The 25,865-nt window shown below is 43.7% G+C and overlaps 1 protein-coding gene across 1 annotated transcript in view; it reads right to left on the bottom strand.

Annotated features, from left to right (window-relative positions):
- The window catches only part of FSTL5 (follistatin like 5), a 1,290,346-nt gene that overhangs the window by 56,267 nt on the left and 1,208,214 nt on the right, over nt 1–25,865 (bottom strand). Inside the window, 1 exon segment of the mRNA XM_029618151.1 lies at nt 20,795–20,902. Coding sequence (XP_029474011.1) covers nt 20,795–20,902 — 108 coding nt within the window.

Genomic DNA, 25,865 nt, shown 5'->3' on the forward strand with positions numbered 1-25,865 from the left:
GTGGTGGAGCCACTTGGCAACAGTGATCATAACATGATCAAATTTAAACTAATAACTGGAAGGGGGACAATAAGTAAGTCTGCAGCTCTAACACTAAACTTTCAAAAGGGAAACTTTGATAAAATGAGGAAAATAGAAAAAAACTGAAAGGTGCAGCTGCAAAGGTTAAAAGTGTTCAACAGGCTTGGACATTGTTTAAAAATACAATCCTAGAGGCGCAGTCCATACATATTCCACACATAAAGAAAGGTGGAAAGAAGGCAAAATGATTATTGTCATTGTTAAAAGGTGAGGTGAAAGAGGCTATTTTAGCCAAAAAGACATCCTTCAAAAACTGGAAGAAGGATACATCTGAAGAAAATAGAATAAAATATAAGCATTGTCAAGTTAAGTGTAAAGCATTGATAAGACAGGTGAAGAGAGAATTTGAAATGAAGTTGGCCATAGAGGCAAAAAATAATAAAACCTTTTTAAAATATATCCGAAGCAAGAAACCTGTGAGGGAGTCAGTTGGACCATTAGATGACTAAGGGGTTTAAAGGGGCTGTTAGGGAAGATAAGGCCAATACAGAAAGACTAAATGAATTCTTTGCTTCCGTGTTTACTAATGAGAATGTTGGGGAGATACCATTTCCGGAGATGGTTTTCAGAGGTGATGAGTCAGACGAACTGAATGAAATCACTGTGAACCTGGTAGATGTAGTAGGCCAGATTGACAAACTAAAGAGTAAAAATTCACCTGGATCGGTTGGTATGCATCCTAGGGTACTGAAGGAACTCAAAAATGAAATTTCTGATCTATTAGTTAAAATTTGTAACATCATCAAAATCATCCATTGTACCTGAAGACTGGAGGGTGGCCAATGTAACCCCAATATTTAAAAAAGGCTCCAGGGGCGATCCGGGTAACCATAGGCCAGTGAGCCTGATGTCAGTGCCAGGAAAAATAGTGGAAACTATTCTCAAGATCAAAATCGTAGAGCATATAGAAAGACATGGTTTAATGGAACACATTCAACATGGATTTACCCAAGGGAAGTCTTGCCTAACAAATCTGCTTCATTTTTTTAAAGGGGTTAATAAACATGTGGATAAAGGTGAACTGGTAGATGTAGTGTATTTGGATTTTCAGAAGGCGTTTGACAAAGTCCCTCATGAGAGGCTTCTATGAAAACTAAAAAGTCATGGGATAGGAGGGGATGTCCTTTCGTGGATTACAAATTGGTTAAAAGACAGGAAACATAGAGTAGGATTAAATGGTCAATTTTCTCAGTGGAAAAGGGTAAACAGTGGAGTGCCTCAGGGATCTGTACTTGGACCAGTGCTTTTCAATATATATATATATATATATATATATATATATATATATATATATATATCTATATATATATATATATATATATAAATGATTTGGAAAGTAATACGACGAGTGAAGTTATTAAATTTGTGGATGATACAAAATTATTCAGAATAGATAAATCACAAGCGGACTGTGATACATTGCAGGAGGACCTTACAAAACTGGAAGATTGGGCATCCAAATGGCAGATAAAATTTAATGTGGACAAGTGCAAGGTGTTGCATATAGGGAAAAATAACCCTTGCTGTAGTTACATGATGTTAGGTTCCATAATAGGAGCTACCACCCAGGAAAAAGATCAAGGCATCATAGTGGATAATACTTTAAAATCATCTGCTCAGTGTGCTGCAGCAGTCAAAAAAGCAAACAGAATGTTAGGAATTATTAGGAAGGGAATGGTTAATAAAACGGAAAATGTAATAATGCCTCTACATCGCTCCATGGTGAGACCGCATCTTGAATACTGTGTACAATTCTGGTTGCCGCATCTCAAAAAAGATATAGTTGCGATGGAAAAGGTACAGAGAAGGGCAACCAAAATGATAAAGGGGATGAAACAGCTCCCCTATGAGGAAAGGCTGAAGAGGTTAGGGCTGTTCAGCTTGGAAAAGAGACGGCTAAGGAGGGATATGATAGGATTTTAGACAGATATAGATAGGATTTTAGACAGTGCTGGGGAGGAGCCGGCTGTCGTGGTACACGTGGGCACCAACGACATAGGAAAATGTGGGAGGGAGGTTCTGGAAGCCAAATTTAGGCTCTTAGGTAGAAAGATTAAATCCAGAACCTCCAGGGTAGCATTCTCTGAAATGCTCCCTGTTCCACGCGCAGGTCACCAGAGGCAGGCAGAGCTCCGGAGTCTCAATGCGTGGATGAGACGATGGTGCAAGGAAGAGGGATTCAGTTTTGTTAGGAACTGGGGAACCTTTTGGGGAAGGGGGAGTCTCTTCCGAAGGGATGGGCTCCACCTTAACCAGGGTGGAACCAGACTGCTGGCGCTAACCTTTAAAAAGGAGATAGAGCAGCTTTTAAACTAGAACAAAGGGGAAAGCCGACAGTCGCTCAGCAGCGCATGGTTCGGAGAGATGTATCTTTAAAGGATACTAATGATGCATTAGAATTAGGGCATCCCGACAGTGAGGTTCCAATAATTAGAAAAGTAGTCCAAGTGCCTGTAACTAAAAACTCACCTGAGCTAAAAAATTCTAACTTATCCCTATCAATTAAAAAGCAGAATAAAAATACAATCAAAAAACAAACTTTGAAATGTTTGTATGCTAATGCCAGAAGTCTAAGAAGTAAGATGGGAGAATTAGAATGTATAGCAGTAAATGATGACATAGACTTAATTGGCATCTCAGAGACATAGTGGAAAGAGGATAACCAATGGGACAGTGCTATACCGGGGTACAAATTATATCGCAATGACAGAGAGGAGCAGTCGGGAGGAGGTGTGGCGCTTTATGTCCGGGATGGCATAGAGTCCAACAGGATAAACATCCTGCATGAGACTAAATACAAAATTGAATCTTTATGGGTAGAAATCCCTTGTGTATCAGGGAAGACTACAGTGATAGGGGTATACTACCGTCCACCTGGTCAAGATGGTGAGATGGACAGTGAAATGCTAAGAGAAATTAGGGAAGCTAACCAAATTGGTAGTGCAGTAATAATGGGAGACTTCAATTACCCCAATATAGACTGGGTAAATGTATCATCGGGTCACGCTAGAGAGATAACGTTCCTGGATGGAATAAATGATAGCTTTATGGAGCAATTGGTTCAGGAACCAACGAGAGAGGGAGCAATTTTAGATCTAATTCTCAGTGGAGCACAGGACTTGGTGAGAGAGGTAACGGTGGTGGGGCCACTTGGCAATAGTGATCATAATATGATCAAATTTGATTTAATGACTGGAAAAGGAACAGTGTGCAAATCCAAGGCTCTCGTGCTAAACTTTCAAAAGGGAAACTTTGATAAAATGAGAAAAATTGTTAGAAAAAAACTGAAAGGAGCAGCTACAAAAGTAAAAAATGTCCAAGAGGCGTGGTCATTGTTAAAAAATACCATTCTAGAAGCACAGTCCAGATGTATTCCACACATTAAGTAAGGTGGAAAGAAGGCAAAACGATTACCGGCATGGTTAAAAGGGGAGGTGAAAGAAGCTATTTTAGCCAAAAGATCTTCATTCAAAAATTGGAAGAAGGATCCAACAGAAGAAAATAGGATAAAGCATAAACATTGGCAAGTTAAATGTAAGACATTGATAAGACAGGCTAAGAGAGAATTTGAAAAGAAGTTGGCTGTAGAGGCAAAAACTCACAGTAAAAACTGTTTTAAATATATCCGAAGCAGAAAGCCTGTGAGGGAGTCAGTTGGACCATTAGATGATCGAGGGGTTAAAGGGGCACTTAGAGAAGATAAGGCCATCGCGGAAAGATTAAATGATTTCTTTGCTTCGGTGTTTACTGAAGAGGATGTTGGGGAGGTACCCGTAATGGAGAAGGTTTTCATGGGTAATGATTCAGATGGACTGAATCAAATCACGGTGAACCTAGAAGATGTGGTAGGCCTGATTGACAAACTGAAGAGTAGTAAATCACCTGGACCGGATGGTATACACCCCAGAGTTCTGAAGGAACTAAAAAATGAAATTTCAGACCTATTAATAAAAATTTGTAACTTATCATTAAAATCATCCATTGTACCTGAAGACTGGAGGATAGCAAATGTAACCCCAATATTTAAAAAGGGCTCCAGGGGTGATCCGGGAAACTACAGACCGGTTTAGCCTGACTTCAGTGCCAGGAAAAATAGTGGAAAGTGTTCTAAACATCAAAATCACAGAACATATAGAAAGACATGGTTTAATGGAACAAAGTCAGCATGGCTTTACCCAGGGCAAGTCTTGCCTCACAAATCTGCTTCACTTTTTTGAAGGAGTTAATAAACATGTGGATAAAGGTGAACCGGTAGATATAGTATACTTGGATTTTCAGAAGGCGTTTGACAAAGTTCCTCATGAGAGGCTTCTAGGAAAAGTAAAAAGTCATGGGATAGGTGGCGATGTCCTTTCGTGGATTGCAAACTGGCTAAAAGACAGGAAACAGAGAGTAGGATTAAATGGGCAATTTTCTCAGTGGAAGGGAGTGGACAGTGGAGTGCCTCAGGGATCTGTATTGGGACCCTTACTGTTCAATATATTTATAAATGATCTGGAAAGAAATACGACGAGTGAGATAATCAAATTTGCAGATGACACAAAATTGTGCAGAGTAGTTAAATCACAAGCAGAATGTGATAAATTGCAGGAAGACCTTGTGAGACTGGAAAATTGGGCATCCAAATGGCAGATGAAATTTAATGTGGATAAGTGCAAGGTGATGCATATAGGGAAAAATAACCCATGCTATAATTACACGATGTTGGGTTCCATATTAGGTGCTACAACCCAAGAAAGAGATCTAGGTGTCATAGTGGATAACACATTGAAATTGTCGGTTCAGTGTGCTGCGGCAGTCAAAAAAGCAAACATAATGTTGGGAATTATTAGAAAAGGAATGATGAATAAAACGGAAAATGTCATAATGCCTCTGTATCGCTCCATGGTGAGACCGCACCTTGAATACTGTGTACAATTCTGGTCGTCGCATCTCAAAAAAGATATAATTGCGATGGAGAAGGTACAGAGAAGGGCTACCAAAATGATAAGGGGAATGGAACAACTCCCCTATGAGGAAAGACTAAAGAGGTTAGGACTTTTCAGCTTGGAGAAGAGACGACTGAGGGGGGATATGATAGAGGTGTTTAAAATCATGAGAGGTCTAGAACGGGTAGATGTGAATCGGTTATTTACTCTTTCGGATAGTAGAAGGACTAGGGGACACTCCATGAAGTTAGCATGGGGCACATTTAAAACTAATCGGAGAAAGTTCTTTTTTACTCAACGCACAATTAAACTCTGGAATTTGTTGCCAGAGAATGTGGTTCGTGCAGTTAGTATAGCTGTGTTTAAAAAAGGATTGGATAAGTTCTTGGAATAGAAGTCCATTACCTGCTATTAAGTTCACTTATAGAATAGCCACTGCCATTAGCAATGGTTACATGGAATAGACTTAGTTTTTGGGTACTTGCCAGGTTCTTATGGCCTGGATTGGCCACTGTTGGAAACAGGATGCTGGGCTTGATGGACCCTTGGTCTGACCCAGTATGGCATTTTCTTATGTTCTTCTTATGTTCTTAGGTTTTTAAGATCATGAAAGGTCTTGAACGAGTAGATGTGAATTGGTTATTTACACTTTCAAATAATAGAAGGATTAGGGGGCATTCCATGAAGTTAGCAAGTAGCACATTTAAGACTAATCAGAGAAAAATCTTTTTCACTCAATGCACACTAAAGCTCTGGAGTTTGTTGCCAGAGGATGTGGTTAGTTCAGTTAGTGTAGCTGGGTTCAAAAAAGGTTTGGATAAGTTCTTGGAGGAGAAGTCCATTAACAGCTATTAATCAAGTTTACTTAGGGAATAGCCACTGCTATTAATTGCATCAGTAGCATGGGATCTTCTTAGTGTTTGGGTAATTGCCAGGTTCTTGTGGCCTGGTTTGGCCTCTGTTGGAAACAGGATGCTGGGTTTGGTGGACCCTTGGTCTGACCCAGCATGGTAATTTCTTATGTTCTTAACTTCGGGTGGCATTGAGTTTCGCAGCCCGTCGATAGATGGCGCAGGCGGCTCAAACACAGCACAGGTAGGAAGGACAGCAGCCATCGTGGGAGAGGCAGAATATAGCAATATAGCAGAGGAGACCCTGGCATGCAGTGAATGGAGCGCGTCCCGCAGTACATGCTCCATTTGCGGCGAGGAGGAAGGCCCGATGCACCATTCACGGCGAAAACGGAAGGCCTCCGTGTGCCGTGATCGGCGCGCCTGGGCCTTCATCTTCACCGCAAATGGAGCGTGTGCCGCGGGACTCACTCCGTTCGCAGCATGCCAGGGTCTCTGCTGCTATTTTCTGATCATGCTGAAAATGGAAGGCCCCCATGTGTCGTGAACAGCGTGTCAGACCTTCATCTTCACTGCAAACGGCGCGCCAGGCCTTCTTGTTCGCCGTGAACTGCTTGGGTCCTGCGGCTTGCCGGTGACTGAGAGATAATGTTTGTCAGGGAGGGGAGGGTGAGAGAGAGCAGAAGGGTGTGAAACAGAGCATGGGGTGGATGCCGGTGAGAGACAATGTGTGTATGAGAGAGGGGGGGTGACAGAGAGCATGGTTGGTGAGCGGGGGGTGGGGAGGCTGTGAGGGGGCATGGGAGGTTAAGAGAGGGTGGGTGGGGGGATGCTTGAGTGTGGGTTTCAGAGACAGGAAGCCTATATGGGGGGAGGTGTGAGAGAGGGGGTGTGACAGAGAGCATGGTTTGTCATAGGGGAGGATATGAGAGAGAGCATGGGGGGATGCTGGTGAGAGAGAATGTATGTGTGAGGGGGGGGGGGGGGTGACAGAGAGCATGGTTGGTGAGTGGGGGGGTGGGGAGGGTGTGAGAGAGAGCATGGGGAGGGTTCCTGGTGAGAGAGAATGTGTATGTGAGAGAAGGGGGGTGACAGAGAGCATGGTTGGTGAGAGGGGGTGGGGAGGGTGTGAGAGAAAGCATGGGAGGTAAGAGAGGGTGGGTGGGGGGATGCTTGAGTGTGGGTTTCAGAGAGAGGGAGCCTATATGAGGGGAGGGGGATGCCGGTAAGAGAGAATGTGTGTAGAGATGTCTAAGGATATTTTTCTCTACCTCCCTGCAGGAATCTGCAGGAGAAAGAACAAGTGTCAGCGCTGTAATACCATAGACTTTTCTAGTCATCTCTTAGCTGTCCTTTTCTGTTGGCACTAAGAGGAAGATGCCATATAACTTTAAAGAATTCCTTTCTCCTCTAATTCTTTTGACTTTCATGCATCCAGTGATTCAGACTTTCAGACTTTCTTTAATAGTAGCAATTAGTATGGGATTATCTTGAATTTTGCAAACTACTAAAGACCTGGATATTTCATAGAGCCTTTGGTTAATGCTTCCCCTGACTTGTTATACGAGTAGTGGAGTGGATAACAATTCACTCTAATTTATTTTTTATTATTGTGTATCATCTGGCATTTGACTTTTGTATTATTGATGATAGAATTTGAAATGTCTTATTGTTATATTTCAAATGTTTTTATTTTCATCCTTTATCATGCCCTGAGCACCTATGGTGAAATAGCATGCATTAAAAGTTTTAAATAAATACATTTATCTGGGGATTCTGCCAAAATCAGGTCCTCTAACTGGGATCTGCATCTTTTCTGGACTTTTTATTTTTTTATTCTATTATTGTTTAGCTCATAGAAGCAGGGGCTCAACAACCAGCTGTAGTTGTGCATGAAGTGCTTTTGAATCTATTATTTAAAATGTGTTCAATCTACCCAGAAAGAAAAGCCATATGGGGTAATATAATGTAATATGTTTGCTACTGCTTTTGCTGTAGCTGAAGAAATACCTACATCTAGGGATGTGAATCGTTTTAGGACGATTAAAATTATCGTCCGATAATTTTAATATCGTCTTAAACCGTTATGGAACACAATACAATAGAGATTCTAACGATTTATCGTTATAAATCGTTAGAATCGTGAGCCGGCACACTAAAACCCCCTAAAACCCACCCCCGACCCTTTAAATTAAATCCCCCACCCTCCCGAACCCCCCCCCCCAAATGACTTAAATAACCTGCGGGTCCAGCGGCGGTCCGGAACGGCAGCGGTCCGGAACGGGCTCCTGCTACTGAATCTTGTTGTCTTCGGCCGGCGCCATTTTCCAAAATGGCGCCGAAAAATGGCGGCGGCCATAGACGAACACGATTGGACGGCAGGAGGTCCTTCCGGACCCCCGCTGGACTTTTGGCAAGTCTTGTGGGGGTCAGGAGGCCCCCCCAAGCTGGCCAAAAGTTCCTGGAGGTCCAGCGGGGGTCAGGGAGCGATTTCCCGCCGCGAATCGTTTTCGTACGGAAAATGGCGCCGGCAGGAGATCGACTGCAGGAGGTCGTTCAGCGAGGGTTCCGGCGCCTCGCTGAACGACCTCCTGCAGTCGATCTCCTGCCGGCGCCATTTTCCGTACGAAAACGATTCGCGGCGGGAAATCGCTCCCTGACCCCCGCTGGACCTCCAGGAACTTTTGGCCAGCTTGGGGGGGGCCTCCTGACCCCCCCAAGACTTGCCAAAAGTCCAGCGGGGGTCCGGAAGGACCTCCTGCCGTCCAATCGTGTTCGTCTATGGCCGCCGCCATTTTTCGGCGCCATTTTGGAAAATGGCACCGGCCGAAGACAACAAGATTCAGTAGCAGGAGCCCGTTCCGGACCGCTGCCGTTCCGGACCGCCGCTGGACCCGCAGGTTATTTAAGTCATTTGGGGGGGGGTTCGGGAGGGTGGGGGATTTAATTTAAAGGGTCGGGGTGGGTTTTAGGGGGTTTTAATGTGCCGGTTTTGCGATTTTACGTTTTTTCGATTTTTTACGATTTTTCACGATTTTTCACGATATTTTACCCCCCCAAACGGCAACAATACGATTCCCTCCCCCTCCCAGCCGAAATCGATCGTTAAGACGATCGAGGACACGATTCACATCTCTACCTACATCTCTCTATGATTCACCTGTGGATGGGACTGTTGTAAATAACCTCTTTTTGTAAATAAATGTCCTTGATTTTGGTACCATAAATCCTCAATATCTTTATGAAGTAATCAGGTGGTACCCTAAAGTGGTAGTTACATGAATTAAATTCTCCAGAGAAGAGTTTCACTGTCCACAGAGAGGTCTGGTCAACAGTCTCATCAGAAACTAAGGCAGGTATCAGAGCTCAAATATTAACAAAGGCATATATGACTATTAGTCTACTATGCCTAAGATTCACTTTTTAAAATATTTACAGGTAAGGGGAGTGTACAACACTTTATTTTGCATATATGATAGATGATAATTTCAAAAATCATGTTATATCTGGCTAATGGTAACAGCCTAATGTTGTTTAAGCAAGTTCATTACCAGTAATGGTTGTCCCCATGGATAGCAGGATAATCAGTCATATAAGAGGGTGACATCATCTGATGATGCCAACGTAGAGTGTTTCTGCAAATCTCTAAAGCCTAAAAAGCTTGACATGTGAGGGACTTCCCACCCTGCTGACCCCAGTACACTGGACCTCGCTCAGCCTTATGTAACAGCTTATCGAAGACAATTCCATAATGGGAGAGAGGAAGAAATGTGTGACTGATTATCCCGATGTCCAGGGCAAACACATCTCACAGATAAGGAACTTAATTTTCTCTGTAGAAAAACACAATATATCTGTGAGGAAATGGAAATCCCAAGCTAAGGGTTGCTGTCCAAAAAGAAAAAGGGAAAATAACAACAACCAGAAGAAAAGTATACTTTTCTGAGGGTTTTTATGTTTTGTTTTAAGGAGAAGAAATCCCAAAATAATATGACTGGATTCTATGGGATATGAAGTTGGATTCCTCCCCTCAAAGGGATCCTTGAGGACAGACTGACCACACGTACTGTTGTATCAGCGGTCAGTATCTAAATATTAATGGTAAGTAAATATGTGTACAGAAGTCTGTTTTCAGCCTTGCAAATCTTTTCAGTAGTGGCTGATCTGAGATGGAATACCAATGTTCCCAGGGCTCTGACATTATGTGCCTTGACTTGTGCTGAAATTTATCATAAAGTAGATAAGTCATTACGGTTTGAAAATCATTGACTCAGCAGGCTAAAAGTAACTGCCATCAAAATGTGAATGTTCAAGTCAGGAACTTAAGCCAACAAGAGTTCAGAGGCTATTAGGGGGAAATAAAGTCTGGTGAAAGAGTGGGTGGCTTGATGGGAGATTTCAGTTGAAGTAAAGCTCACATAAATCTTAGGGATGTGCAGGGGAAAAAAATTGCTTTTGATTTTGGTTTGTTTTCGAGAGGTTATTCTCCCATAAATTTCAGTTCATGGATTATTTTATTAATTTCATTCGTGAAGAAAAGCAACTAAACAAACAATGAAAAAAGAAAAGCAAGTTTGCTTACCGTAAACAGTGTTTTCTGTAGAGAGCAGATGAATTAGCCATGCTGTCTGGTTACATCTTCCATGCCACTAGGTGGCGGAGCTCTCTAAGTCTAGTAAAGTCTTTAAGCTAGGCACTCCCTCTTGAACTCTCCCTGGTTTGCCTGAGATTCCTCAGTCCGTATCTAAGCAAGATAGTATGCCGTGTTGGAACTGTACGGGGAGATGGGAGGGTCAGCATGTCTATCTGCTATCTATGGAAAACACCGTTTACGGTAAGCAAACTTGCTTTTTTCAAGTAGATAAGCATCTGAATTAGCCATGCTGACTGGGAGTCCCCAGCTGACATATTGAGCAGTCATATAAGTGTGATTTGTTTATTGTTGTGCTCAATACATAAATTATAGGCGGACAGTTCTTATGAAGGTTTCTGATGTATAAAACATGTGCTCTAATGTAGAATTGTCCGGCCCATGTGCGCATCGTCTGTTTATCTAAATAGTAATGAGATGTGAAAGTATGTAGTGATGACCAAGTCGCCGCTTTGCAGATGTCTTCAAGAGGTACTTCATGGATTTGAGCGATGGATGCGGCCACTGCACAAACTTGATGCACCTTAGGTTTTGAAGATAAGTGTTCTAAACGTTTTTGGTAGCAGAACTGTATGCAATTGGATGTCCAGGAAGATAATGCTCGTTTTATCACTGGAAGTCCTGCTGCATTTGGATTAAAAGAGAGGAAGAGTTGTGAGGGTCTGTTAGCCTTGTGGGTGCGCTGTTTATAATAGGCAAGCACACGTTTACAGTCTAGGGTATGGAGTTTTTGTTCATTTTCATTGGTATGAGGCTTCGGGTAAAAGTAGGTAATATAATGGTTTGGTTTAAGTGAAAACTGGAAACCACCTTTGGTAGAAAACTTGGGTGTGTAATGTCACTTTGTCATGCTAAAATTGCAGGTAAGGAGGGTAGTATACTAAGGCTTGAAGTTCACTAACACGTCTAGCCGATGTTAGGGCAATCAAGAATAGTACTTTCCAGGATAGATATCTTAGGTGACAAGAGTCCATTGGTTCAAATGGCAGTAGGATTAGTTTTTCTAGGACTATGTTCATGTCACAGGGCACTGGAGGCTTCTTGACTGGGGAGCGTAAGCACAATTTCCCTTTCATGAATCTGGATACTAGAGAGTGGCAGGATATGGGCTCACCATTCAAAGGTGTATGATAAGCTGCTATAGCTAATGTACTTGCAGAGAAGCAGTCTCTAGGCCTTCTGTGTAGAGTAAAAGAAGGTAGGTTAGAAGGCGTTCTGGTGGGCAGGTAAGGGGATCAATACCCGTAGTTTCACACCAAGAAGCATAGCGTGACCACTTTCTTTGGTAGTTTAGTCTAGTGGATAGTTTCCTAGAGGATACTAAGATGTCTTGTAGTAGAGCAGCAATGTTTAAGTTTTGAAAAGGGAGCCGCTCAAGCTCCATGCTGTGATGTGCAGGGAGGAATGGAGAGGATGAAGGAGTGATCCGTTCTCCTGTGTAAGTAGTTGAGGGTTGTTGCCCAGAGGAATAGGGTGTTTTATTGAGAGGTATGAGATAGCTGTACCAGGGTTGTCTTGGCCAGGCTGGTGTTATGAGAATCAATTGTTTTTTGTCTTGTATGCATCGTTGAATTGTGCTAGAAATTAGTGGAATTGGAGGGAATGCATATAGTAGGCCTTGAGACCAGTCTAGGAGGAAAGCGTCCGGAGCTAGTCTAGAGGTGCTCGGGTATACTGAGCAGAAGGTTTCTACTTTCCTGCTGCTTTCTGTCGCAAACAGATCAATGCAGGGGAGACCCCATATGGAAAATATGTGATCTGTTGTCTGCTGATGTAGCTCCCATTTGTGGGGGTGAAAAATTATGCTCAGTTTGTCGGCTTTGGAGTTGTTGATTCCTGGTAAATAAGTTCCTTGGAGGTGAATGGATCTGTTGTGTGTCCATTCCAGGATTTGTATCGTTTCTTTGCACAGGTTCCAGGAACCTGACCCTCTTTCTTTATTTATGTAAAACATTGTGACCAGATTGTCTGTGTGGATCATTATCGTCTGTTCTTTTAAGAAGTGTTCAAAGGCATGAAGTGTGTTTTGTACTGCTCGTAGCTCCAATAGGTTTATGTGTAGGTTGTGTTCCTTCGTGGACCAAAGTCCCTGAGCTTGAAGGTGATTTAGGTGAGCTCACCAACCTGTGGGAGAGGCATCTGTGGTGAGTACTAATTGATGTCGAGGAGGTGTTAGGGGTGAACCCATGGTTAGTGTGGATGGTAATATCCACCAGTGTAGATTTTTCCTCATGCTGGTTGTTATGCTTACTGGGGTCGATAATGGATGTAGGAATTCAGTCCATTGTTGTTTGAGACCCTATTGAAGATGACACGTGTAAACGAGTGTGTGGAATCACATAAATCGAAGCTGCCATATGACCCAGCATGGTCATAATTTGACAGGCCGGAACCATTCTGGCATGTAGAAGGGTTGTGGACAGTGTGCGAATAGCAAGTGCCCTTGGGTGTGGCAGGAATACCTTGTCTTGAACGGTATCTATATATGCCCCGATGAACTGTAAAGTTTATGTCGGCTGAAGGTTCAACTTTTCATAGTTGATCAGGAGTCCAAGGTTGTCGAGACAAGAAATTGTGCATAACAGGTTTTTTCGTAGGAGAGACTGGCTGGGTGCTACTATGAGCCAGTCGTCCAGGTAAGGAAAAATTTGAATTCCCTGATGATGATGTGCTATCGCTACTGCTAGACATTTGGTGAATACTCTGGGGGCAAAGGAGAGGCCAAATGGTAGGACCTTGTATTGGAAGTGTCGGTTGTTCATTTGGAAACAGAGGTAACACCAGGAATTGGGATGCATTGGCATGTGAGCATACGCATCTTTCAAGTCCAGCAAACACATTCAATCTCTGGGTTGAAGAAAGGGTAGGATGGATTTGAGAGATGTCATCTTGAATTTCTCTTTCCTAATATATTTGTTGAGCGCACATAGGTCTAGAATTGGGCGTAGACCCCCCGATTTTTTGGGAATGAGGAAGTATTGGGAATAGAAACCAGTGTGCGGTGTCTTGGAAGATAGTTCCTGAATGCAGTTTTGTTGGAGAAGAGTGCTCACTTCCTTCAGAAGATGATGTTTGTGTACTGCACGATATTTCTGTGGAACTAAGTGCGGTATGTTTGGTATCGCTGTAAAATGGAGAGAATACCCTTCTTTTATTATTTCTAAAACCTATTGACCTGAAGTAATGGAGGACCATGTTGGGAGGAATGATGTTAAGCATTCTCCTACTGCCAATGTCAAAGCCGGTGGTGAAGTTATCGTTAAAAAGATTGTTGAGGTTTTGCCTTTTGGGAATCTGATTGTATTCGGATTTGCCTAGGGGCCCTAGGTCTAGAGCGCGCACCCTGTTGAAAGGGTTGCTGTCAAGGTTGTTGGAACTGCTGAGGCCTATAATATGAGTAAGGCTTGTAGCTGTATTTGTAAGTAGGCTTTCTATAGGTAGGGTATTGCTTTCGGAATGACCCCTGTGGGTGTGGAGATGTTAATGATAATACTACCGCTTTTTGTTCTTTTAGTCTGGTCACAGTCTCAGTGAATCTATCACTAAATAGATTGTCTGGTCAACATGGGAGGTTTGCTAGTTTATTATGGACGTCTTCCCTGATTGCGCTAGAACGAAGCCATGCTAAACATCTTGCGGCTACTGCATTAACTGATGTTTTAGAAGATATATTGAATCCTTCATAAATGGATTGTAACAAGTGGTGCAAACCCTCCTCCATATTGTGGAATTCTACTGGAAGAGTGGAATCTGTGGAGACTGGAATTAAATATGGTTTCTAAAAGGTACTGCACAATAAAGAATTGATGGTTTTGAATTTTGGCGCTGACCATATTGGATTGGTAAGAGTGCCTCGCAAAGTCATCCAATAACTTGGCATCTTTGGATGGTGGTGTATTGGCATGTATTTTTGCCTTTTTTGCCTTTTGCATTGCCGATTCGATGACAACTGACTGGCGCAGCAATTGGAAAGCTGCATATTAGGGAGAATCCCTCATGTGATGTTTAAGATCTATTTTTCGGGAAGTCGTTGGAGTGGTAAGGGGTGTGTCCCATGACTTTTCCATGAGGGCATTGAGTACCTGATGTTGAGGCAGTGCAACAGGTTCACTTGGGGAATCGAAGATTTTCAAAATTCCTATCATTTCTTGTCTGGGGTCAGTGAGTTTCTTGGTCTCTACATTTAAAAGGAGACCAACCTTCTCTATAAATTATGAGTATGTTAAATCCTCTGGGAGGGATGCTGGTTTGGGTGGAACCTCTGCTGGGTCAGATGAGTATCCTGTGGAAGAATCATCAGAGGAGGATGAAAAAGTGAACTCCTCTATAGGTGTTGACGGTTGTACCAGTTGGTCCTTCGGTGAAGGGCCTGGGATGTTTGAGTCTTCCGGGATAGCTGGAATTTCCACTGCAAGAAGTGTGGAGGGCGGTATTTGTGGTTGTGTCTGTTGCTCCATCAACCTTAAAAATTGGGATAGAATGTCAGTAATTTGTGTCATAGCTTGTGAAGCTAAGGTAGATGTTTATGGTATTGCATGAAGAGGATCACTTGGCGATGGCAGCGCAGGCGGTACATGAGGTGTTGGAGTTTGTGGCTGTGGCATTGGTGTGCTGCCAGGGGAGGATAAAGGGCTATCTGATAAATGGGAAGGAGACATGTCCCCTTCTGGATCGATTATGAGCAATGGAGATGGTTCCCTAGGCCTTTTATGTCCAGATATATGTTTTTTAGGTATAGGGTGTCTCATTTGCGTCGATTGTGTCGATGGCTTATGTTTTTACGTCAGATGCGTTGATTGATGTGTACCTTGAGACTGTGTGTCGACATGCATCGAATGCATCAATGCAGTCTCGAGGTGACACATCTTCAACACACCTTGCTCCGTGCGTCGGTGCTTCGATGCGTCAGAGCTTTGATGGTCTTTTGGTGCGTCATATCCACATGGCGCATCAGAGCATCGGTGCTTCGTACTGTGATCTTTATTTTTGCTCTGGGAAGCCGTTGGCATCGGTAAGGCGTGCGGCCACAACACCATTGACGCATCCCCCGATCCCTGCCCCTGTTTTTGAAGGGGTTTTGGGAATGGGTGTTTTTCAGTGGGGGGGGTCCATCGAAAAGCCCTTCTTTTTGATGCTGTCTTTTTTTTTCTCTCTGGCCCCAGTGATAACCTTACAGAAGCCTCTGAAACGGGCATAGGAGCCAGATGGTGTTACCTTAAGTTGCTCTATTCACGCTGCTCGCTGGCGCTGCGCTCTCAGAGACATGCATCCGCAGTCTCTGCAACTTTCCTGATCATGATGAGATCCCAGGCATATATAGCAGGACTGATGGCCATCAGTCACTGACATAATTTTTCCACAAGTGCAGAACTTGAATCCTAGTCAAGGCATAATAAGAAAATCAGCCTTTCCTGCGGGAAATCTTTTGTTGAGAATCTGTTTTTACCTCACAACTGCTACTCAGAGTCTGGAGAGCCAGAGCTCTGCGTGCTTTCAGTTGCATGGAAAAAAACGGACTGAGGAACCTAGGCAAACCAGGGAGAGTACAAGAAGGAGTGCCTAGCTGAAAGACTTTAACAAGACTTAGAGAGCTCTGCCACCTAGTGGCACGGAAGACGTACCCAGACAGCATGGCTAATTCAGATGCTTATCTACGTGAAAAAAAACAAAAAACACAATAATGGCCAAAAAATGAATAGAAGCCTCCCGGGGCCTCCCACCCATCCAGAAAAATGCCAGGATCCCTTATATCCTCCACTTACCCGGTCTGGTGGGGATTCGGAGGTAAAGCCTTGGCCTTCTGTAGGCTGAGGGCACAGTAGGTCTCTGTGGCCTCGGCCTTAGCCTACTCAATGCTTATGTCTCAGCTGGACCTAGGCCAAAAACCGAGGTCTGGCCCAGTCAGATCCTGATGCCTGGGCTTTGGCTTAGTCTGCAGCTTGGATCCAGGCCCAACACCAAGACCCAGCTCAGAGGCTGGGTTCAAATGCTAGAACCTAGCCTCAGATTCAGGCCTGATCTTGTGACCCAATCTGGAGACCAGGTCCAAATGCCTGGGCCTTGGCCTAGGTAGGAGCCTGACCCAGACCTAATGCCATGATCCGGCCCAGAAGCCGGGTCCTGATGCCAGGGCCTCAGCCTAGGCTGGAGCCTGAACCCAGGACAAAAGCCACGAACCAACCTGAAGGTTCGGGTCCCAATGCCAGGGCCTAGGCCTGGACCAGCTTATGCCATGACCCAAACTGGAGGATGAGTCCCAATGCTGGGGCTTTGGCCCAGACCATGGCCTGACACCACAACCCAAGGCCTGGTGCAAGGCTGAACCCTGTCACTGAGGCCTAATATATTATCGTGTTTGTGTAATTGGAAAAAAAAAAGTCTCTGGTTGAAACCAGGCTGAGGCGTGGTTCCATCACAAAAGCCTGGGTGTGATGATGTGACCCAGCCCAAGGCCAGGTCCTGTTGCTGAAACCCTCCAGGCCTGATGCCAGGGTCTGATCTGGTCCTGGTCCCATTCTGAAGACTTAGGACTAGCACAAGGTCCAGGCCCAAGGCCAGGTTCCATCATGGATGACCAGGCCTAGGCCTAATACCAGAGCATGGCCTGAGGCTGAGTGCCATCACCAAGGCCCAAGTTTGATGCTGGGGCATGACATAATGTCAGGTCCCATCGATGAAGCCCAGATCAAGTCCTAATGCCTTGTCCCAGCCCAAGACTGGGACTAATCACCAAGGCACAGGCTTAAGCCATGTTCTGAAGCTGCTGCCTGGCTCATAGCCAGAACATATCACTGATGCCCAGGCCTAGGCCAAGGCCAGATGCTGGTGCCCAAACCAAAGCCAGGTACCATCACTGAGGACCAGGCCTGATAACAGGGTATAGCCTGAAACCGGGGTCCATCACCAAGGAATGGGCCTGGGCCTAGGCTCATTACTTATATTTCCACCATCTTCTTTCTTCTTCTGTCGAATAAAAATGATGCCATACACCTGAAAGATATACTGCAATGATATCACTGTGGCACTTTCCTTGCAGTGAATGGTACCATTTTATGTATGACCATGCATTTCAATGGCAGAAGGCATGGTCCTGGGCCTAGGCCTGGGTTTTGGTAATGGGTTGAGCTCAGGCATCGAGTCCACATCAAAACCCAGGCCCTTGCCTTGGCAATGGGACCCAATCTCAGACCACACCCCGGTGATGCAACTTGGCCTCAGGCTGGTCCTCAGCTTTGGATATGGGGCTATGCTTGATTCTTTTTGATGCAAACTGTCCTCAAGCTGGGTCCTGGGTGTCTTTGTCTGGGCTTTAACAATAGGACCTGGCCTTGGGCTGGGCCCTGTCATAGAGCATAGGCTTGGGCTCAGGCCTCAATGGGACCAAGCCTTAGGGACAGGAACTGGTGTTGGGCCTAGGATTAGCAACATAATCCGGCCTTGGCAATGGAACCCAACTTTGAGAAATACACTGACATTGGGCTCAGATAGGACAGGCCTTGGCCTCAATGACAGGACAGGGCCCCATGCCATGTTTCTGCATCAGGCCATTGACTAGGTCTAGATCTTGGTGATGGGACTCAGCCTTGGCCTGTTTTTTTCTTTTATATTGTGATGCAGTACGACCTGGCCAGGGGCAGAAACAGCCTGGATATAGAAAAGCAGAGGCGGGCAGTACCAAACCTATCCACCGGAGGCGCTGAGGAAAGCAACAAAGACTGGCACCTGACCCGGCACCTGACCCCTGGCTGGAGAGTGAGCAGGAACAGGTGGAGGAAATAGGGACTGATCCCTATGACTCAGCAGAGTCCATGGAAGCTGAGGAAGAGGGCATGCCGCCGTGGTAGAGCTGTCCACAAAAACCCGGCTCCTCAGAGTCAGGGGAGGAGGAGATGGAGGTAAGCTGGGGAGAGGAAAGCTCCAGCTGTTCCTCTATGGAGGTGGAATAACCAGGAGGTTGGGGGATGGTAAATCCTGTGTTGGTAAAAGGATGTTTGAGAAAGGTTGGAAGGGAATTGTGGTTTTAAATGCTGTTTAACTCTGGGCTTGTTAAGGAGAACCTAAGCAGTTAGGCTTGGGGGCTTGTAAGGACAACCAGGCATTATTACAGGGCTGCAGCCAGCGAGCTACAGGACCACATTAAACTCTTTATTGACCTTTTTCTGTGTACTGTTTGGGAGTGCCAGGACTAGGCCTGGCACTCTGACTAGAGGCCGGGAGGAGTCCATAGCAGCGCTGTGCAGGAGCTGTGCAAGTGGACGGGAAGTGGTATATGAGCAGAGCGGGATGCCTGAAGCCCAGCAAAGCCCCACAGCGTGCTGAGCAGATGGGCGTGATCATGACAATATTGAAGTCAATGGGGCCTATGGATTGTTCCCCTTTTGATTTCAATGTTAAATGAATAAACAAATTAAACACTTTTTTTTTTCATTTCAGACAAACCTGATAAATGACTGTGACCTATGAAATGAATTAACAAACCAAAATTGTTTTTTGACTCTAAACACATCAAAAAGGCTAAAGCACCAGTTATTACAATCCCAACATCTTATGTTAAAATATTAGTACAAGCTAGCAATAAATATTTTTTTTCCATAATCATTTTGGAGTGATTTTCAAATTGCCTGCATTGATACTGAATGAGCTGGGAGGAACTGGCTCATTCCTTCTTTGTCAGGAGGCTGAAAAAATTTGGAACTGGACTATTTCTCAAGGGTTGACTCTACATACCTCTTAGCTGGCAGTAAGAGAAAATACCCTTGCAGACAAATTCATTCAAATCCTGGACCCTAACAAATGGTTCCTGGATCAGAAAGTGATAAATGAAATATTTTCAGGTAGGCAACACCCAAAATAGATTTGTTTTTAGCCTTACTGATCAGGAAGGTCCTAGCTTCTGTTCCAGGAGAGGATCAAAAGACAGAATATCATTCAACACCTCCTTTCATTGGGGGATCAGTCTTCTGTATGCATATCCTCTCATAACCCTATTTGCAAAGACCTTAATAAAATGAAGAAAGGTCAAAGGAACCATGATTGTCACAGCTACTTTTGGGCCAAGATATATTTCTACTGCTTTGGTAATCATCTTTCAGAAAACCAATTAGATTTTTCAAATCTCCAGCTCTGGTTACACAGAGTCAGGGAATACTTTTTTACCCTGAAATCCAATCACTGGCCCTAACTGCCTGAATGTCGAGTATGAAGTGATTAGTTCCCTTGATTTCTCTAATGAAATATCTCATGTCCTTCTGGCTTCTAGAAAGGAATCCACTAGAAGATCTTATGAGATTTAATGGAGGAGTTGTATCATCTGATGTGAGGGCAGGTCTCTAAATCCATTCATTTGCCCTACAGAAAAACTGCTGGAATACTTTCTGCATCTTTCAGAATCCATACTGAAGACCAAATCTATTTGGATTCACTTTAGTGCAAATGATGCTTATTTTCAGCACATGTCCTAGGCATGACACTGGTGCCTAGGCCTATGCTCGAAGCCAGGGCCTCGTCTAGGTGCTAAAGCCAAGGCCCAAATAGGGGCTATGGCCTAGGTTCAAGCATGATGCTGGAGACTTGTCCTAAGCCCATCTCGACACTGGGGCCTCGGCTGAGACCCAAACAAGTTCTTACCTGATCCATCGGGTATCCGATGACAAGGACGGGACTCAGGTCCTGACATCTGGGCCTCAGCCTAGGTCAGAGCCTGGGCCCAGGCCTGATGCTGCAAACCAATCCAGAGGCTGGGTCCCGATGCTGGGGCCTCGACCAATGTTAAATGTACTTAATGCAGGTAAATAGGATTTTGAAAATTTCTACAATAGTATATCACATTTATATTTTCCTTTGAAAATTACCTCTATAATTTGTAACAGCAGATTTCATGATGGCAACATGATGGCAAATTACTTAAAATATGGTCATTAATTTATAAGCTATCCTAATAATAGTAAAGGCTTTCAAATAAATGAACTCCAGTTGTATAAATTATCTGCCATTTAATTTTATTATGTAAATTATTTTCATATGTCCCTGTTCACAAATGAACGCTGCATTTGAAACAATGCCAAGATTAAACACAGTTTAAAACATTAGTATTTTCCCTTTCAGTTTTCAAATTAAAAATATGAGCAATGCCATTTATAATATATGGCATTTTTATGTCTATACGTATTGCTGAAAATTTGATTGTAAAAAGATGGACGTTTTTATAGTTTTTCAAAGATATTGAAAAATAACTTTTTAATTATTCATTTATGTGAAACTATGTTTTGTCACTGCTTACTTACCTGCAATGTTGGTGAAGTCTTTTCCATATCACCCCAACTCAGCACCCAGACTTGATCGTGGGATTTGTCATAATGTAGTTTCACAGGAACAGGATCTGTACTAACTGTCTAAAATAAAAGAAAAAGAACAAATCTACCTGTTTCAAATATCTTTATCATAAATAACAAAATAAGCCCAACCAGAGCTTCCAAGTTCCCAATTCCGATATTTCCAACTGAATTCTGTGCTACAGGTCCCTGAATGGATCAGAATGGGGTCATCAGAAATATAGAAGTGACCTCGAAATGGTAACTTGGTAACTCTGTCTAACTTAGAATTTATAGGGCTTGAATTACTCATACTTTGAAAATTTTGCAGTCACTAGATAGATATAGGCCATGTTGGATGAATACAAATATTGATATTCTAGGTTTGAATAAAAGCTTCAAAGAGATACAGTGCAGCTCTCAGGAAAGTGAACAAACCCCTTTGTTGTTTTTTTAGGTCAGTCTGTATTCTATAGAACATAATACATTAGCTTTATCACAACTGGTATGAAACTCATTAGCCCTTTTGGGACATGCAAAGTCACTCTCATCATCTAGTACAGAGCAAAAAAAGCACATACAGCTTGCTGTGATGTCAGAGCAAAGTATGAGCAAAAGCCAATACATAGCTGTACTCTTTTTGAGGCGGTTTGATATGCCCATGATGTGTAAGGTTGTCGGGCTGTCGGCTGCCGGTATTCAAAATGGCACCGATAGCCCCTGTGACATAGTAAGTGCAAAGGCTATCGGTGCCATTTTGAATACTGGCAGATGACCCAAGTGCAGGAGATCACTCCAAGACTCCGCTGGACCACCAGGGACTTTTGGCAAGTCTTGGGGGGACTGACCCATTGCCTTTACTATGTCACAGGGGCTATCGGCGCCATTTTGAATACCGGCAGCCGACAGCCTGCATGCAGGAGATCGCTCCAGGAACCCCGCTAGACCCCAGGTACTTTTGGCAAGTCTTGGGGGGGGTCAGAAGGGTGGGGGGCCTATTCGTTGGTGATCCGTTGTATTCGTGGGGGTTTGCCATATGTTTCTGAACCCCCATGAATACAACGAATATGGCATATACATTGCGGATTCACAATAAGTCGAAAACGAATGCACACCCCTATTGGAAGGCTTTTCCATGCATTCACCACCCTCTCTGTAAATAAATATTTCCTTAGATTACTCTTCTCTGTAAATAAGTATTTCCTTAAATTTTTCCAACTAGGTAACAGTGGCTGAATATCTGGTGTCATTTAGCGGCTGCCATTTAGCCATATAAGTATTTATCTAAGTAGATAACCAGATAAGTGATGGGCAGGAGATGGGTGTTCTGGGGAGGAATTTCTTATCTGGCTAACTTAGGGGATCATTTATCAAAGTGCGAAATGGTGTTTTCGCATGCAAAAAGCACCTTTAACGGATGCGAAAACACCATTTATTTTATTTATTTAGTGTTTTTATATACCGGCATTCACGATAAAGTTCACATCATGCTGGTTTACATTTAACAAGTGGTGTAAAATGAAAATAACATAGAACTGTAACAAGTGAGGAGAAACTCTGAAGTTACAATAAAACAGGGATGTTTAACACTGGGAGAAGGAGAAAAAGGTGAGAGGAATTTAACAGAAAGAGCAATTGTTTACAATGTTCTAAGAATGTCTGACTGTGGTTGTCGGTGAATTAGGGATCAGTTGTGGTCTGGAAAGGCTTGCTTAAACAACCACGTCTTAAGCCTTTTTCTGAAGGTTAGCAGGCACAGTTCCTGTCGAAGATTCGGTGGGATGGAGTTCCATAGCGGTGGTCCTGCTGTAGAGATGGCCCGGTCTCTAAAGGATATATGTTGAGCAGTTTTGGTGTGTGGTATATGTAGAGATTCTCTGTAAGCCTCTCTGATGGGTCTGGTGGAGGTATGTTTTCTGAATGGGATTTGTAGGTTGAGTGGAGCATGGTGATGGATGGCTTTGTAGATAGTGGTAATGGACTTATTATGTATGATTCTGTAGTGAATTGGCAGCCAGTGTAGGTCTTTGAGGATGGGAGATATGTGTTCTCTTCTCCTCGTGTTTGTCAATATTCTGGCTGCCGTGTTTTGGACAATCTGAAGAGGTTTGGTGTGAGATGAGGGGGGACCTAATAAGATAGAGTTACAGTAGTCTATCTTAGAGAAGATTATTGCTTGCAGAACTGTTCTATAATTGTGAAAGTGGAAAAGTGGTTTTATTCTTTTCAGGACATGTAGTTTATGAAAACAGTCCTTAGTTGTTTGGTTAATAAATGATTTTAGGTTTAAACGGTTATCAATAATAACTCCTGTCTCTTGCTTGTGAGATGTGAAGGTTAGCTGGTGGATTCGTAGTGATTTTGCTGTTTTCAGGGGATGTAAGAAGGAGTTCACTTTTTGAAGAGTTTAGTATTAAGTTTAAGCTGGTAAGGAGGCAGTTGATTTCTTGAAGGAAGTTTTCCCAAAATTCAAGGGTTTTTGTGATGGATTCTTTAAGGGGGATCACGATCTGGACATCGTCTGCATATAAGAAGTGTTTTAGGTTCAGTTTGGTTAACAGCTGGCAAAGTGGAAGAAGGTAGATGTTGAAGAGCATGGGGGAGAGGGAGGAACCCTGGGGAACTCCTAGGGAGGAAAGATAATGGTGAGATTCTTTATTGTAGATTTTAACCTTGTAGCCTCTGTTCCCAAGGAATGTTTAGAACCAGGCCAGAGCAGTTCCTGTTATGCCAATGTTCGCCAGCTGGTTTAGGAGGATGGAGTGATTCACGGTATCAAATGCTGCCAAGAAGTCCAGGAGAATCAGTAAGAAGGCATGACCTTTATCGAGGCCCATGAAGAGGTAGTCTGTCAGGGAACTGAGTAGTGATTCAGTACTTAATGCTTTTCGGAATCCATATTGGGTGGGGAACAGAATTTTGTGATCTTCTATATAATCCGATAGTTGAGTATTAACTAGTTTTTCCATGACCTTGGCTATGAATGGAAGGTTGGAGATCGGGCAGAAGCTGTTGGGGTCTTTAGGATCCAAGTTCGGTTTCTTTAGGAGTGGTTTGATGGAGGCTAGTTTAATATCATCTGGATAGATTCCCAGGGATAAAGAACAATTAATGATGTCAGCCAGTGATTTGGAGATGGTGTCAGGGATTAGAAGTAGAAGTTTGGACGGGATTTAGTCAAAGGGATGTGAAGAAGGTTTCATTTTCTTCAAAACTGCTTGGATCTCTGAGGTTGTGATAGGTTCAAAGGATTGGAGAGAAATGTCTTTGTCAGGGTGGTGATATGTGCTGGAAGGCGAGATGGCATTGGGAGTAAGCTGTGTTAGGCGGTTAGTGACTTTATTAAGGAAGAAGAGTGCCAACTCTTCTGCTTTTGATTGAGCTTGGTTAAATGGAATGTCGGGAGCATGGATTTGTGTTAAATTGGAAACGTATGCAAAAAGGGCTTTCGAGTCGAAGATGAGATCATGGATCTTATGAGCATAGAAGACCCTTTTTGCTTTTAAGGTGGAGCTCTTGTAGAGGTGAAGGACAAGTTTGTAGGTAGAGAGGGTAGTGGGGGATGGTGCTTTTTTAACGCATGGTGCGATGCAAATTAGGAAAAGGGGAGGAGTTTGGGGCAGGATTTCTGGCCAAGTGGGCTGGCTTCACAAATTGTAAAGCCATATCACTCAGTTTTAACTACACCTTTTTCATTTTCGTTAAGCTGTGTGATTGGATTTTGATTGGGTGACTAAGGAATTGGATCGAGGAAGAGCACTCGATGTCATCTACTTGGATTTTAGCAAAGCTTTTGATAAGGTCCCGCATAGGAGGCTAGTGAATAAAATGAGAAGCTTAGGAGTGAGTGCCAAGGTGGTGGCCTGGATTGCAAACTGGTTGACGGACAGAAGACAATGTGTGATGGTAAATGGAACTTACTGTGAAGAGAGAGCGGTGTTAAGCGGAGTGCAGCAAGGATCGGTGTTGGGACCGGTCCTGTTCAATATCTTTGTGAGCAAAATTGTAGTCGGGATAGAAGGTAAGTTTGTCATTTTGCAGATGACACTAAGATCTGCAACAGAATGGACATGCTGGAAGGAGTGGAGAGAATGAGATGGGATTTAAGGAAGCTGGAAGAGTGGTCGAAGATATGGCAGCTGAGATTCAATGCCAAGAAGTGCAGAGTCATGCATATGGGGTGTGGAAATCCAAAAAAACTGTATTCAATGGAGGGAGGGAGGGCTGGTGTGCACCGAGCAGGAGAGAGACCTTGGGGTGATAGTGTCTAACGATCTGAAGTCAGAGAAACAATGTGACAAGTCGATAGCTAAAGCCAGAAGAATGCTGGGCTGTATAGAGAGAGGAATATCAAGTAAGAAAAGGGAAGTGATTATCCCCTTGTACAGGTCCTTGGTGAGGCCTCACCTGGAGAACTGTGCTCAGTTCTGGAGACCGTATCTCCGAAGGGACATAGACAGGATGGAAGCGGTCCAGAGAAGGGCAACCAAAAAAGTTGGAGGGTCTTCATCGAATGATTTATAAGGAGAGATTGAAGAATCTAAATATGTACACCCTGGAGGAAAGGAGGAGCAGAGGTGATATGATACAGACTTTCAGATACTTGAAAGTAGGGATGTGAATCGTTTTTTGACGATTTAAAATATCGTCCGATATATTTTAAATAGTCAAAAATTGTTAGAGGTGATATTTAATAGGAATTCGCCCGATTTATCGTCAAAAATCATAAATCGGGGGAAGGGGGAGGGAAGGGGGAGGGCGGGAAAACCGGCACACTAAAACATCCCTAAAACCCACCCCGACCCTTTAAAATAAATCCCCCACCCTCCCGAACCCCCCCAAAATGTCTTAAATTACCTGGGGTCCAGTGGGGGGGTCCCGTTGTGATCTTCCACTCTCGGGCCACGGGTGCGTTGATAGAAATGGCGCCGGCGCTACCTTTGCCCTGTCATATGACAGGGCAAAGGTAGCACCGGCGCCATTTTGGTTCCTGTCCCCCGATGTCACGAGCGTAGGAGATCGCTCCCGGACCCCCGCTGGACCC

Source organism: Rhinatrema bivittatum, chromosome 1, assembly GCF_901001135.1.
Source record: "Rhinatrema bivittatum chromosome 1, aRhiBiv1.1, whole genome shotgun sequence".
In the NCBI taxonomy this organism is placed as follows: Eukaryota; Metazoa; Chordata; class Amphibia; order Gymnophiona; family Rhinatrematidae; genus Rhinatrema; species Rhinatrema bivittatum.